Source organism: Artemia sp. Qi Xiang Cuo, chromosome 9 (assembly GCF_049724085.1).
Source record: "Artemia sp. Qi Xiang Cuo chromosome 9, ASM4972408v1, whole genome shotgun sequence".
Lineage (NCBI taxonomy): Eukaryota > Metazoa > Arthropoda > Branchiopoda > Anostraca > Artemiidae > Artemia > Artemia sp. Qi Xiang Cuo.
The window spans coordinates 55,841,798-55,858,217 of NC_142802.1; the positions used below are offsets into that span (position 1 = coordinate 55,841,798).

At 35.5% G+C, this 16,420-nt stretch overlaps 1 protein-coding gene across 7 annotated transcripts in view; it reads left to right on the forward strand.

The window, feature by feature from the left end:
* LOC148948839 (immunomodulatory peroxidase-like) overlaps positions 1-16,420 on the forward strand; it is a 130,894-nt gene that overhangs the window by 41,196 nt on the left and 73,278 nt on the right. For all 7 annotated transcript variants that reach the window (XM_089094738.1, XM_089094741.1, XM_089094739.1 and 4 more), the window contains exons 4-7: positions 1,087-1,298; positions 4,014-4,187; positions 7,577-7,860; positions 11,809-11,944. In XM_089094738.1, the coding sequence (XP_088950864.1) occupies positions 1,087-1,298; positions 4,014-4,187; positions 7,577-7,860; positions 11,809-11,944 (806 nt within the window). The remainder of the gene's footprint in view (positions 1-1,086; positions 1,299-4,013; positions 4,188-7,576; positions 7,861-11,808; positions 11,945-16,420) is intronic.

Consider the following 16,420-nt stretch of genomic DNA (forward strand, 5'->3'; position numbering starts at 1 on the left):
TACTGACATTTATCGTTTTTTAGATCACGCTCGATCATTGCTTTTCTTAATTGTTTTAAAATCTGAGCGATTCAGAGCCATGAAGTGACAAGTCATAGCCACACCCTCAGAGAAGAAAAAAAATCAAGGGCTTCTATAGTAAAGTAAATAAACTCACTTACAATAAGAACAAGTACGAAGTATATTATGGTGAACTACATTTAAGCTGAATGGTGCTAAGATGAAAAGACACCGCTTTGTCGTACTTTCCGTTTGAGAAGTGGAGAGCATTGTGAAATTAACAGCCAACAAACTTCCTGCAAGAAGAGGGGGGCAAGGCCTCGTAGATTCCTATTTGCTGGTAAAAAATTATCTCCTTTGAACCCAATATTCGGATATGCAATTCTTAGAAATGATGCTTGGGTTTATCCACTCTTGGGCTCAGTTTCTTGGACTTTCCTACTCAAAGTACGAGTTTCATTTTTAAGCTAAATGAATTATTCAGCCATGCAAAAATCTCATAACGGGCTTAAGATGGGGCCAAGTTTCTGCCATTTTTTCATTGGATATTCATTTTCTTGGTCTTTTTTACTTAAAGTGAGAATTTCATTTTTAAGCTAAATGAATTTTTCAGCCATGCAAAAATCTCATAACAGACTTAAGAAGGATGTTTCGATTATACCAATTATGATTAAAAAAAAAACATAATTAAAATAAAAAAAAAGTAAAATAAAAAATTTTAAGAGTGACGTTAAAACTAAAAGCGTACAGAAATATGAAGGGGGCTGCTGTCCCCTCGGCCGTACAATCCAGTTTAAAATGTTTTCACCAATACTTAAAAAAATGCTTTATTTTTTAAAACCCGCATCATGAGTTTTCCCGTTTTAATCTGAGCGTGTGCTAACAATCTAAAGTTTCGGTACTCCATATCGATGCTTTTTTTGTATATTGATATTACCAAACTCTAGATAACAGAGGCTAAATGATATTTCTACTTGATAGACCTGAGCCATAGTAATAGCTTAGGTGGCTACCCCACTATCACCCTACTCAGATGCTGGATCATAACTTAAAACTAAGTTATGATAATTTTTTATGGTTTTCTAGGTTTGGCATGACGCCTGAAGAAGCTGGTTTTGGCTTGGCCGGTTTCAGCTTGAGAGATACCGTGATTTCTGATGCCTGCTTTGCTGATGAGCCATGTGATGCGTCAGCATTTTTCCGAACCCATGACGGTAGTTGTAATAACCAGCGTATAGGAAATCTGGGCAAATCAAAGACACCATTTCAAAGAATTCTACCTGCACAATATGCTGATGGTACTATTACTTTGTGTCTTTTAGGTTAGAATAAGGGGACAAGGTACCCTAACCCAATGCCTATACACTTACAAGAGTAGAACTATTCTTGTAAGACGATTTACAAGAAATAAACTCAACAAAATCCTAAACCAACCGTCTAGGGCTAAACGGAAAGCAGGTCGTCCTCGTCTGGGGTGGGAGGACGTCATAAAGAAAGATTTAAAGGAAATGGGAACTTCATGGGTGGGTGTAAAAAGGGAGGCTTTGAATAGATTGGGATGGAGGAGGAGCGTGCTTAGCTGTGTTGGCCTCAGGCGGCTTGGTGCTGCGGTGAGTTGTTAGTAGTAGTAGTAGTAAATCCGTACATTAATATCAGAGGCAACGCCGTAGCGCTGCCTAAGTAAATGACCATGTACCTTCCATGTTTATTCCCGGCCACTTAGTTTGGAAGGAAAGTTATAAAATCATGGAAAAGGACTCAATCGATTGGAAATTGAACATTCTAGTGTATTTCTTAAGACTCGCGAGTAATTGGAGGGTGACCAGTGCCCCTTCCTTGCCTTTTTGGCATTTGCTGTAGCGTCTTGTTTGGAAAATCATCAGAAATAATATTGCTTCCTGTTGACCTGTAAAACTGTAAAAACCTCTATCATGATTTGGTCATATAGCGGATAACATTATTTCCTGCTGACATTAATCAAAATATGACTGCCGAGAATCGAAGAAAAAAGAAGTAATAGAAAACAATTTCTTTAATCTGTCAGCAACGACATAAAAAACTGTTAATGGATTTTTTGGAAGTGGATATGATAATAAAAAACTAAAACTATTGATTACGATAGTGTCAAACTTCGCCAATTTTAACTGAGCAGGGTTGCCAAAAAATTTTTCTAAAAAATATCCTAACAAGTGTCTGTCAACATTGATTGGCTTACAATGTGTCTTTGTTTCTTCGGAACAACAAAAGTGATCTAAATATATTTTAAGAATATAATTTCTAATGCTTTGATTTGCTTTAAACCATATTTGAATTAACATTTACAAAGAATGATCCTGAATACTTCCAAATTCAATTTACAATTTTTTGAAACTTTCATTTTAAATGGATTGTGGGTCTGTGGATATACAGCTTGTCACTTTACTGTGGAAGTTGCGCTTTATAAGCTATTGCTTAGCATGGAAGCATGAAAAGAAAACAGATTAGTGCGTTGATGGGAAGGCTAAGGGACTGCCTTCTCTATAGACTTTAAGACTTTTTCCATACTATGTATTTAAAATCTTCCATTTTTTTATTATATTGACGAATTCGGCCTGTCCTGAAATATGTGCCTTCTCTAAAAATATCTCGGTGTACATTTATTTATTGTTGTGAAATATATTCTTACTGCTATTAGCATGTTCATTTTATCTTCTACATTTGTCAAAACTGGTATGGATGTGAAAAATAATAGAATTACAAAAGCATGGAAATTTTTTGTAAGAACAAGAAATCCAGACATAGCAAGCGAAGAATAAGGAACCTTATAAAGCTTATTGTCGGGTGAATTTCACAAAAACAGTTATATTGTTTTTAAGGTGGGTCTCAAACTCTCACCTTCCTCCTCGGGATGCGTCCATGAATGTGTACCTTAAACCCCCACCCCCTCGGGATACATCCATGAATATAAACCTTCATATTTACTTTAAGAAAGACAGGAACTTTATTATATCGTATTTTACATGAAGAAAGAGAAGAACAGCCATTTCTTCTTTAGGTATTTCCATCCTTCAGTCCAAGGGCGGATCCAGGATTTTTTTCGGGGGGGGGGGGGTTTACTATTTTTGACTTTTCGGGGGGGGGGTTTACTAATTTTTGACTCAGTTTTTGACTAATTTTACTGATTTTTATCTATGTTTTACTAATTTTCGACTTATTTTCGACTTGGTCAAACATTTCGGGGGGGGGGGGGGGTTAAAACCGGGTAACCCCTCCCCCCTGGATACGGCCTTGCTTCAGTCATTGATTACGGGCCTTTCTCATTTTCATAAAATTGATTGTCTGGTTTTTGACATCATTTTGGTTGCAAATACTGTAAGAAATTATTAATTACGAGCATGTCAGCATATGATTGAAATATGTAAAGTTGTTCAAGTTTTTTTACAAGAAGGTAATAAGCTTAAGAAACAGCTGATTAGTGTTGCGTGAACCTAATTATTGAGAAAAATGTAAGGTTCTTTTCCTACTTCTGATGTAAACTGTGTCGTTCTAGCCAATTTGAGGAGACATATTGTGCTTAACTGCGGTATAATTCAGTGGTTTATCTTCACAAAAAAAGATTGAATTTATTGGCCAATTATAACTATCGTTTACCTATTATTTCAAAAACAGTTTCTTTTTAATGAAACAAATCTATCAAATGCTTTTGATTTTTAGGTACGATATTTTAGAATGTATTTTTTATAGTAAAGAATAAAATGTTCGCTCTTTCAGCAAAACAAATTCTTTGCCAGTTTTTTCTTAGGAAAGCATGGCGTCAAGGCCGTATCCAGGGGTGTTAGGGGTATGAGCCCACCTTCAGTAAAAATTTTGCCCAACTTTTAAAAACGTAACAAAAGCATATAAACAATTTTTCACCTCCCCCCCCCCCCCAAAAAAAAATCTGGATACGACCTTGCATGGTGGGAATGTTGGGTATACTAAAATCCTCCACACGGAAGATAGTTTCTAAGTCAGCTAATTATTGAATTTCTTAGGTGTATGGCTGCCACGTGTAGGGAAGTCTGGCAGACCTCTTCCCAGTGCTCGTTTGGTGTCCATTTCAGTTGTACCGGATGTGGATAGTCCTCACTACGGTCAATCCCTTTGGACTATGCAATGGGGACAATTTGTCGACCATGACTTGACTTCTACACCCGTTTTTAGGATTGGTAAGTAAACCGTTGACAATGAGGGAACTTCGATAATAATGACTACGGGACTCGGGAGGGAAGGAGGAGATTATTCACTGATGTAAACATATTAAAGAAAATAGAGATGGGCGTATAATAAAGTGTAGGTTTGAAGAATTAAAGTGGCACATCGGGAGTGTTGGGTGCACACCTTGTACACTGAAAGATATTAAGCTTTTGCGAGAACGAGGAAACTAGTCTTAATAAGAATCATACTTCTTCCACTGACCTTGAATGCAATGATTGATAAAAAGAATCCTGAATATGTTCATAAGAATTTCATTACCAACGGTAAAATAAAGAACTAGATGAATAAATTTTTTTAATACAACCACCACGGCCGTATCCAAGATTTTTGTTCAGGTGGGGGGGGGGTAAGAACTGCTTTAAAGCGCTTATAAAATTTGTTTACATACATTTTTGTAACGTTTTTATGATTACATAATCATTTTGGAGGGGAGGTCAAATCCCATATCCCTCTCCTGCCCAGGGGCGAATCCAGGATTTTTTTAGGGGGGGGGTGGCAAAATAGGTTGATTCAATAAACTTGCGTTATGAGCAAGTTTAATTAACGCAAATTTGCGTTAATTAAGTAAATTACACTACTTTAGACGTCCCCTCGCCCCCCTGGATCCGCCACTGCTCCTGCCCTTAGATACGACCTTGACCACCGCACAAGCAAACATACTTCTTCTTCGGACCCAAATTACAAATATTAGTCAAAAAAAAATCTTGAATATATTCGAAAAATTCAATATCAATATCAAACAGTATGTGGTAACGAAATCTAAGTAAGGAGCGACCCGGCTCAATGGTAACCGAAACTCTAGAAAACGGTATTTTGATACAAATAGATAGATCAAAAGAATTATATTTTAATGCTGATTTAAAATATATAAGTTTTATCAAGTTTAGTTATACCCATCAAAAGTTAGGCGCCTGAGAAAATTTGGCTGATTTTCGAAAAAAAGAGGAAAGACGCACTAAAAACTATAGAACCTTAGTGAAAATCACAACATCATATTTAGCGTATCAGAGAACTCTAATGTAGAGGTTTCAAGCTTCCATCTACAAAAATGTGGAATTTTGCATTTTTTGCCAGAAGAAAGATCACGGGTGCGTGTTTATTTGTTTGTTTGTTTTTTTTTTTTTTTTTTTCCCAGGGGTGATCGTATCGACCTAGTTGTCCTAGAATATCGTGGGAGGGCTCATTGGAATGGAAATTAAAAGTTCTAGTGACCTTTTTAAGTGACCAAAAAAAATGGAGGGCAACTGGCCCCCCTCCCACGTTGATTGTTTTTCCAAAGTCACCTGATCAAAATTTTGAAACAGCCATTTTGTTCAACATGTTCGAAAATATAATAAGTATGTCTTTTAGGATTACTTAATCCCCCCAAATTCCCGGGGGAAGGGCTGAAAGTTATGAATTTTACCCAATGTTAACATATAGCATTGGTTATTCGGAAGTATACAGACGTTTTCAGGGGAGATTTTTCCTGGTAGTGGGGGAGGGGGGTAGGTCGGGGGTTATGTGGGAGGATCTTTCCATGAAGGAAGTTTCATGGGGGAAGGGACATTGCTATGAAGGGGACGCCGGGCTTCACAGCATTATTTAAAAAAAGATCAGAAATTTAATTTAAAAAAACAAGTATTTCAACTGCAATAGCAGCAACATCGAAACTTCAGACGAACAGAAAATATTACATATATGCTTGGGTTCACCCCGTAGTCAATACCTTGCTCTTTAAGACAAAGATTTTTTTGTACTTTCATAAGAGCTATTTATTCTAATTAACGGTCTTTGTGATTAAGCGGTCATTTTGAAAGAATTGGAACAAAATTCAAACTTTCGTTTAAAGAGCAAGGTATTGACTAGAGGGAGAACCCCCTAATAAACAAATTAAAAATATATGAATATAGAAGTTCGTTACATAAGTTAATTCGTAAGTTACGTATATTTATTACTAATAAAAACGTTTGTAAATAAAATTACACAAGTTTCGAGAAAGCCATTTAACTAAATAAAAGTAAATTAATATGAAAATTTTGTTTTAATTATTCATGTACGGTGAGCCAAGATCAAAACCTGCATTTATTCAAAAACTTTCAAAAATTAAATAAAAAAAACAAGTTTTTTAAACTGAAAGTAAGGAGCGACATTAAAACTTAAAACGAACAGAAATTATTCCCTATATGAAAGGGGATATTCCCTCCTCAACGCTTTGCTCTTTACGCTAAAGTTTTTTACTTTTCTAAAAAATAAAGTTTTGAGACAGAGACCAACTTTCGCGTAAAGAGCGAGGCGTTGAGGAGGGGATCGCCTCTTTCATATACTGAATAATTTCTGTTTGTTTTAAGTTTTAATGTCGCTCCTTGCTTTCAGTTAAAAAAACTTGTTTTTTTTATTTAATTAAATAAAGAGACAGATGAATCCTAAAGAAATTGAAAAAATATCTGATCTGAGAGCAAAATTGTCCTACTATTCAGAATTTTATTCGGAGAAAAGCAAGACTAAGGATTTTGGACGTTCTTTTTCGAACGCTCCTAACTCCAGTTAATACAACAGTTTTAGCTATTTTTTTTTTCTTCGGCTGTTAATGATAGAGAATAGATAGACGGCACAGAATAATTTCGTTCGTAGGATGATTGTCCTCTCACACGAAGTGCTCACGTCTCAATTAGGATAAAACTAGATATTATATTGCTAATCGACAGAGGGTCACGCAGAGTCCCCGCACAAAGAGTTCAGAAAAGTGGAAAAGATTGTGCAAAATGGCAAAAGTTCTCCAGGTTTCTCACGGAGTAGGATTCACTCCCTGGTCAAAATTACTAAAAACCGTGTAAGTTCGCAAACATTATCTAAGCAGATTGACCATTAATTAATTAAATTAAAAAAGGAAAATTAATTAAAATGGCAATTGATTACAAGTAAATTGACAATTAATTAATTAAATTGGGAATTGACAAATAATGAAAATAACAATTAACAAATGACAATTAAAACAAGTAAATTGAAAATTATTGATTAAATTGAAAATTGATAGTTAATTAGTTAAGTTGAATGGTTAGAAGATTAGCAGCACATTCAAACGGCGTATCAGTATCGAGGGAGAAAAAGAATTATAGGTACATTGAAAAAGTAAATAATAGTAATTTTCAACACCACAAAAGTATACTGGAGTGTGTGATTTTTTTTCCAATTCTGTGTATGACGGGATTTAGGTGGCTACGGCCACTTAAAAATTGAGCTGATTAAGGGGACGGGCTAAGTTTGTCAAGAAATATCCCTAATTTATTTTCTTACGCCCCCTTAAAACTTTTGTTGTTGTTACAATCTTCAAATGTCCACACTGATAGTATCGTTTCAGAAACCAACGGTACCGGTATCATATGCTGTGGTAGTGACGGGAAAGACCTTCCATCACCGGTTTTGGTCCATCCTGAATGTTTTTCAATTGAAATTCCTGAAGATGATCCATTCTTTGCCCGTCATGGTCAGCGATGTATGAGTTTTGTCCGATCAATGCCTGCACCTCGTCTTGATTGTTCTTTTGGTCATGGTGAACAAATGAATCAATTGACTCACTATTTAGATGGCTCTAATGTGTATGGCTCCACACAAGAAGAAGCAGACGGACTGAGGACTTTTAGGGTAGGTAGCGCTGTTAGATTTAAGTCACAAAAACTTCCGAAGTTTTCATTTACTACAAGGCACCAGGGGACTGAGCTTCGCTCGGTGAAAAGAACGACAGGTTCAGCAAAATTCATTGTAACTATTCAAAATTTTTGTGGCGTTATTCCTTTAAAACATAATTTTTTAAAATTAAGACACAACAAATTTTCCTAAAGTCGTGACCTATCTTGACCATTTTTGTCAAACTATTTGGCGTATACGATACAAAATTTTCAGATAAACAGATAAATAGAAATATATACAGTAAATGAACGTTTAATATGATTAAATATAAAAAACAAGTATTTTCAACTGAAAGTAAGGAGCAATGTTAAAACTTAAAACGAACAGATATTATTAGGTATATTAGGGGGTTCCCTCTAGTCAATACCTCGCTCTTCACGCTAAAGTTCGAATTTTGTTCGAATCACAAATCTTTGAATCACAAAGGCCGTTTAATTAGAATAGATAGCTCTTTTGAAAATACTGAAAAAAGACTTTAGCGTAAAGAGCGAGGTATTGACTAGGGAGTGAACCCCCTGATATACGTAATAATTTCTGTTCGTTTTAAGTTTTAATTCTGCTCCTTACTTTCAGTTGAAAAAACTTGTTTTTTTAATTGAATTTCTGATCGTTTTTTAAACACTGGGAAATCCGCCGCCCCCTTCATAGAAATGTCCCTTCCCCAAGGAAACATCCTCCATTGAAATATCCTCCCCCCTTAACCCCCTCCTCCGACCCCTCCCCCCACCAGAAACAATCCATCCTGAAAACGTCTGTATACTTCCCATTAACCAATACTATATATAAACAATGGGCAAAACTTAAAACTTGCAGCCCTTCTCCGGGAACTGTGTGTGATTAAGTCATCCTGAAAGACATATTAATTAGATTTTCGGCTATGTTGAACAAAATGGCTATCTCAAGATTTTGATTGGGTGACTTTGGAAAAAAAACGAGCGTGTGAGGGGGCCAAGTTACCCTTCACTTTTTTGGTCACTTAAAAAGGGCACTAGAACTTTTAATTTCCGTTCGAATTAGCCTTCTTGTGATATTCTAGGACTACTGGATCGATACGATGACCCATGGGGAAAAAAACAAAACAAATAAACACGCATCCGTGATCTTTCTTCTGGGAAAGAAATACAAAATTCCGCATTTTTGCAGATAGGAGCTTGAAACATCTACAGTAGGAAAAAAAAAAACTAAACACACATCCGTGATCTTTCTTCTGGCAAAAAATACAACTTTCACATTTTTGCAGATAGGAGCTGGAAATATCTACAGTTGGGTTCTCTATTACTCTGAATCTGATAGTTTGATTTTCATTAAGATTCAATCACTTTTAGGGGGTTTTTTCCCCTTTTCTCAAACATAAGGCACATTTTTTCAGGCTGGTAACTTTTGATGAGTAAGACTAAACTTGATGAAACTTGTATGTTTGAAATCAGCATAAAAATCCATTCTTTTGATGTATCTACTGGTATCAAAATTCCGTTTTTTAGAGTTTCGGTTACTATTGAGCCGGGTCGCTCCTTACCACGAACTGTTTGATGGAAGCTCATTTTCTTTGCTCCTTAAGTTGCGAATAAATTTAGTTTTTACCTTGAGGTCTGAATCAGTGGAGAGAAAATTAATTAAATTCAGCAAAGAGAATGAGACTGAGAGTCAGTAAAAACTGGCATATTTTTTTTTTTGTCAGATTGTAGCTCACTAGACCTTCAAATTCCATCTCAATTGCCCGGAGCTCTGTTGAAACTTTGGTATAAAGATGAGGTTTGTTCTAAGTAGTTGGATAGGTGAGTAAGATCTTGTTCAAGTACTTGTTTATTTCAATTGCTAAAGTAGAAAAATAGTTATTTTCTTCTTCTTTCGTTTCCTTTTTTTCTAACCAGTTAATTACCTCTAGCACATTATATGCTCAAAAATCTTTAGACTACTATAACCTACTATAATATTGGCGAAATATCTATTTAGTGGGGCAGAGGCCTTATAACTTGACAAGAGTGTTCTTCCAGTTTGAAGCAAGGAATATGCCTGAACAGTCCCATCATGGTATGAATAACAGATTTTTTTAATGTATCAAGGGACTTCGAAAGAGAAGGGGAAGAATGCACAAAAACATATTACCAATCTACTTTTTAGGCAAAAGCCCTAATGTAAAGTAGGGAAGGTTAATAAAATTTTCAGAGTGAGACTCCAATTCAATGTCAGTAGTATTTTAACTATTTTATAATTTTCTTAAGTTGTTATTAAGTTGTCATTCTTAAGTTGTTATTATGTTCATGCCATTTTCATTTCGAACTTAGAATAAGTCCAATATATTCTGGGAAGTTTTCGATTAGAATAGGAATTTCCTTTGCATGAACATGTCGAAGGGAAGTATGATTGTGTCTCCTAAAGAGAGCTACACCAATTTTGGCTGCTATCACAAGAACTTTAAAGGAATCAGAAGAAGCAGATACTTTAGTAACATTCCTGTAGATATCACTGTATCTGGATAAGCAACTATAATCTCCACCAAGAAGCGAGGTCATCAGCATATAGATCAAGAAATTGCACTGAGGATACTTTGTTCACAAACATACAGGTTAAACGTCAGAGGAGCTGAAGATTTCCCCATGAGGAAATGAGAAGACTTTGGAAAATATCCTGGTAGATATTACTGGATAAACGGCTATAATCTCTACCAAGTAGCGAGGTCATCAGCATATACACCAAGACATTGCGTTGAGGATACTTAGCTCAGAAACATGCAGGTTAAGCGTCAGAGGGGCTGTGGATTTTTTCAAGAGGCAAAACTCTTTTTATAGGCCGGCTAGCATTTTTATAATTATTATTTGGACCAGGAATGATCTATACACTGAAAAAAATTCTGGACAACTTCATGAAACTATTAGGAAAATGAAGACTAAGTAAAGCATATAAGAGTCTTAAGCAGAGAACATTACCTTAAGTATCTGACAGTCAAAAAGCCAGCTAATAGGGCTTTGTTATCCAGGCTTAACCTGGCTAGGTTACCCAGAGAGCTGTGCCTCATTCTGAAGATTATCAGAATTTAAGCTAATAGCCATAAATTTCAACCAACCATTCAGCTCAGTTTAAACTAGCACTTTAAATACTTTATCGGGGCTTGGGGGAGCACTGGCGGATCCAGGGGGCCTGGGGGACCCCGGGCCCCTCCCAAGATTTTTTCTGGTGCCCTCTTATTTTGTTTTTTTTTCTTTTTTTAATATTTTTATTAGAATAAATTTGTCAATTTGGTCAATTATTGGCACCTTTGTCACATACCCCCCCCCAAGATTTTGCTTATTGGCACCCTTATCACATTGGGCCTCCCCCAACATTTTGCTCCAGATCCCCCCCCTGGCTGAAACTGTTCTATTCCAAAGAGGATTTGAGCTAGGCTCCTTTGGCTTTTAAAACAATAGCTCTCTTTCGTATATTACAAAAACTATGATCATACCAGAGTTGGTTAAAAATTTAAGAGAGTATCTTTGATAGAAGGGTGAGAATTAACCAATCCGCTGCAAATGGACTTCAGGAGAGCCTTCTAAAACTTTAGATACGAGGAAGGATTTTAGAAGTGAATGTTTGAATTTGGTCTTGGAGGGGAACACATGGAGCAGAAAGGGTTGAGGAGATAATATCATTATTTTTACTAAGAATTTCAGTGAGCATCCTGATGTTTTATTCATCTGATCCTAATAGATTATGACCAAACAATGTTGTTACCGTCTTGACATAACTTCTTGAAAAAGAAACTGGGTTTAGTTTATTTTCCAATTATGAGTTTTAGTGGCGTAATTCGTGAATATAAAGAAAACTCAATACTTCCGAGATTTTTCTACAAATTTGTAGGGTTTTTCACAAAACTTAGTGTATCTGTTCACCATATAATGATCATTCTTCGATTTTTCCTTTCAGGAGGGCACATTGAAAGTTGCACCTCGTGACGGATTCCCTCCTGTCGTCGGCGGTGATTTCCTTCCCCCTGATTCTGAACCTGAAATGAGCTGCTCACCACCTAATGCTACTAGGGAAATTCCTTGCTTTAAAGCAGGTAAGGGAAAGAAATTTCTGCTATACAAATTCTTTTTTCACTGATGATAAGTTTAGACACACCATAAAAATAGCAGTCAAACTTTAAAAACTGTTGCTTTGCCCTAGAAAACACAAATATTCAATTTTGTTTGGAGTAGAAAAAACATTTCATCTGACCATTTTTCAACTCGTTTCTTTAGATTCTAATAAGTTGTTTCTTTCTTTTAAAAATGTATCAAATTACTAATAATAGAAAATAAAAAGAATAATAATACAATTAATAATAAAAAGTTTTTCAACCGAAACTAAGGAGTAATGTTAAAACTCAAAATGAAAAGAATAAAAGAAAATAAAAAATTGTATATCAACATGCTTACCTGCAAAAAGGGATGTTAGAGGGACAGGAGAGGGAGGAAGGGCTCTCTAAAAGGGGATTGGGTCAGAGGGCTATCTCTAAACACTGAACAATTGCTACTAAGAATACACCTTTTTACTGAGTAGAAGTGAAGTTTTACTTCTTGTCACAATTCTTTATGATTGACTACTCAACCCCAAGAGCTGTTGGATTTGAGTGACAAATATTTTAAAAGAATTTTTTTGCGTAAAGAGCATGGCTGAGGATGGGTTGCCTTCTTAATATACAGAATAATTTCTGTTCATCTGAAGTTTTAATATTCCTTCTTACTTTCAGTTGAAAAAAAACCTTGTATTACTAATTTATTATTATTATTTGTTGAATTGTTTTTTATTTAGTTTTTAGTAATAAAAAAACAATGTTGTAGGGGCTCATAAATCTCAACGGCTATTAGAACGCATTTCTGCAGTGTAAAATATACCTGCCTCCTAAAAAACATCCCATTGTGATTTGAAGAATCCTATTATTGTAATGTGAATTTTACATCATTATTCAATTACTATTTTTACAGACTGAGGCCGTTTTACTAGTATATGTAATTTTCATAAGCATAAAGTATATTACAAAGACCTTCTATAAAATAATGACGGCAGTGATTCAAATTTGTTTCAGTATGTTTTATGTTTCAGTATGTTTTATGTTTCAGTATGTTTTTTTCAGTATGTTCTGTAAACTCTTTGGTCATAAATAATGCAGTGATCCTCAGTTGAATTAAACAAATAAAAGATAGATTAAGTAGCAAGGGCATCAAAATAAAAACACTATTTACCTCTAGAACCGCCTCAGGTTCTATTTTTCTCAAAACTGCGATTTTCAGTGATTTTTCTTTCGAATATTTCAAAATTTTAAACTTTTGAACAGTTTCAGTGTTGCGACTTGTTCACATTTACACATTTTAGCCAGTGTTGCGACATTACACCCTGAAAATAAATACTTTAAAACTAATTAGTTAAATTTGACAACCTTTTTGTCTGTAAGAATTCAAACAGCGAAAATATTTAGTTTCCTTAGTTTCCTACACCTTCTTAAGCCTTTTTGGTTCGATTTGTTTTTAACTCTTTTTTTTTCCTGATTTTTCACCAACGTTTCTTTGGTACTTGTACGATATACGCCCTATCTAATTTTCTTTAATTGTGCTTCTCTGACACTCAATCCTAATGAAATATCCCAAACTAACAGGGGAGTAGCTCCAGAGTTTTTATTGGGGAGGGACAGGAGGGGTCCATATCCAAATAGTCAAGGGGCATGGGCTATATAACAGTTTTTTCTCCAAATTATTGGGGGGCAACTGCCCCTCCCCCTCGAAATATCTCCCGTGCAAAGTAAGATAAAAATATAATACATCAGAAACAAATTTGGGCTATATATTTGCACATTAGGGGTGGGGGAAGAGGTAAAGTGTAGCAGGCCTGCAAGCCTAATAAGTTAGGTACAATTATTCTGCATATTATGTAGTAAGAATTGTTTTCTAACTTCACACTGTCGAAATACTCTACCCCCACCCCTACTGTGCAAATATATAGGCCAAATGATATACTTTCTATCTATTCTGTCACTTCTCTTTGTCTTGTCTCGCCCTAAGCTGAAAAAAACTAGCGAAAAAACCGGTTCTATAATGCGTCAATGAATGAACAACTGGAGCGGTAGGGCGTTTATCATACAAGTACCGTTTCTTTTTTTAAGTTGCGGGCTACTGCTGCCAAAAATTGTATGACTGTCTGTGTAGGTCTTTTTAATTAAAAAGTCGATTCTTAATTTTTCCCAATTCAAAAGACATAAATGGGTCTTTAACTTTCCACTTCAGCTTAAAACCGAAATACAACAAATAGGACAGCGATATTAATCTTAATTACGAAGTAGAAATCCTAATGACTTCTACAATTTTTCTCTTCAGGAATGGCTGGCTGTCACAAGCCTTTTATTGTATTTTATTTATTTTTAATCTCTTATAATTGTCCATGAAAGAGTAAAAATGTGAACTAATTTTAACGTAGGCTACTTGCTGAAACGCCTAAATAAGACTGTTTAATATATTGTTGAAGTAAAAAGCTTTGATTGTCCTATTCTTTTTCGTGTTTTTATTTTTGCTAATTTATTTAATGACATCTGTAATACCATCCGCATAACACACATTCACTTGGAAGAGTGTGAAGAATGGTTGTTTCGTTTTTTTCTTATTTTACCCTAGAAATATTGAGCCGAGTTGTCATATAACTCAACACATTTTTAAACTCGAATTGACGTCCACTAAAGAAAAAAAGAATGGTACTTGTATGATTTACGCCCTACCTAATGTTCTTCTAATATATTTCTCTGACGCTCAGTCCGAATGAAATAGACACAAGTAAGATAACAATATAATACTTTAGAAACAAACTTGGCCTATATATTTGCACATTAGAGGCGGGGGGGGGATAAAATATGGCGGGTCTGCATGCCTAATGTGTTAGGTACAATTAGTCTGCATATGATGTAGTAAGAAATGTTTTCTAACTTCACACTGTCCAAATACTTTATACCCAATCCCCCCCCCCCTAATGGGCAAATATACAGTCCAAATCATATATTTTCCATCTATTCGGTTACTTCTCTTTGTCTTGTCTCACGCTAAGTTAAAATAAACTAACGAAAAAAAAAAAAAAAAAAAAAAAAGTTGTATAATACGTCAATGAATGAACAACTTGAGCGGTAGGGCGTTTATCACACATGTACCAAAAGAATAATTAGTGCATTAATTTTAATGTAAAATCTGAAATGCTTTGAATAGCTGAAATTCTTAAATAAAACTGTTTATTATTTTATTGATTTGAAAAGCGGTTTATTTTCGCATTTTTGTTTGTGGTTTTGCTATGCTATTTTTATTAAGACGATCTTTAGGAAAGTCTCCTTGTCACAGACTCACCTCAAAAAGTATGAAAGAGCTTTTTTCCACCTCAGAAATTGTTTTAGGGGTTCATATAATTCAATACATATTCAACCTCTATTAAATGTCCATGTAAGAAAAAGGAAATTAGTATACTAATTATAATATTTCCTATTATTAAAATGCTGAAATAGAACTGTTCAGTGTATCAACGTTTAATTTTAATACTTTTTTTCGTACTTGCTATTTTTGCTATTTTCATTTAGTCACATATCTAATAAACTCGGTGTGACGCAGACCTAGTTCAATGAGCTGAAGAAGCAGTTTTATCATCTTAGAAATATGAAGCAGGGTGTTCATATAACCCAAATTTAATCCCGATACGGGTGGTCATCAGGGCCGTATCCTGGGAAGGGGTTAGGGGGTTAAACCCCCTGGAATGTTTTTCCGACTCGTAAAAACGTAACAAAATGTATTTAACCCTGGAATACTGTCGGTTCCTAAAAGTTGCATTAATACTGTCGCCTCGTAAATTTTACGACTTTGACTTTGAATGCCTGCAAAAAATCGAGGAGCCGAGGTACCAAATAGTATTTTTAACAGTGCATCGACTACATATGAAACAATACAAAAATGGAAGAATTAGTCAAAATTTATATCTTGCTGCCACAAGGGAGGCACATCTTCGTTCGACGTTCTGCACAGATGGCCCCACCACACTTGTTACAGAAGGTGGTAGTCATCCTACGGAGTTTCGAGGGACAGAGTGAGCAAATTTTGCGTTTTTGGTCCTGAGCTGTTGGGCTTCCAGAAGAACTAGCAATTCCTGCGACATCTTCGATGTGTTCACGGAGTGAGCGGCTCAAATTTCTACCTAAGAGCCTTTGCTGTACGTGAGGCTGCACTAGCTCTCGGTAGAGTTCCTTCATATAACATTTCCTTGTAGGAGGCTTCTCTCCAATCTTTCTGCGGATGAAGCTGTATGCCACATAAGAGTTGATGGAAGTGATGTTTAGGAGCCCATAAAATACACATAAGGGCCACCTTTTAGTTTTCCTCGAACAGGACATATCACTACACATTTGGTCGAAGGTATCAACCCCACCTTTAGTCGAGTTGTAGTACTTGATGACTTCTGGTTTTCAACTTGGGTAGGTAAAAGAAGGTCTCTCGTGCATCTTAGACAGTAGAAGAACCATTTTGTTTCGTTTTGGGAT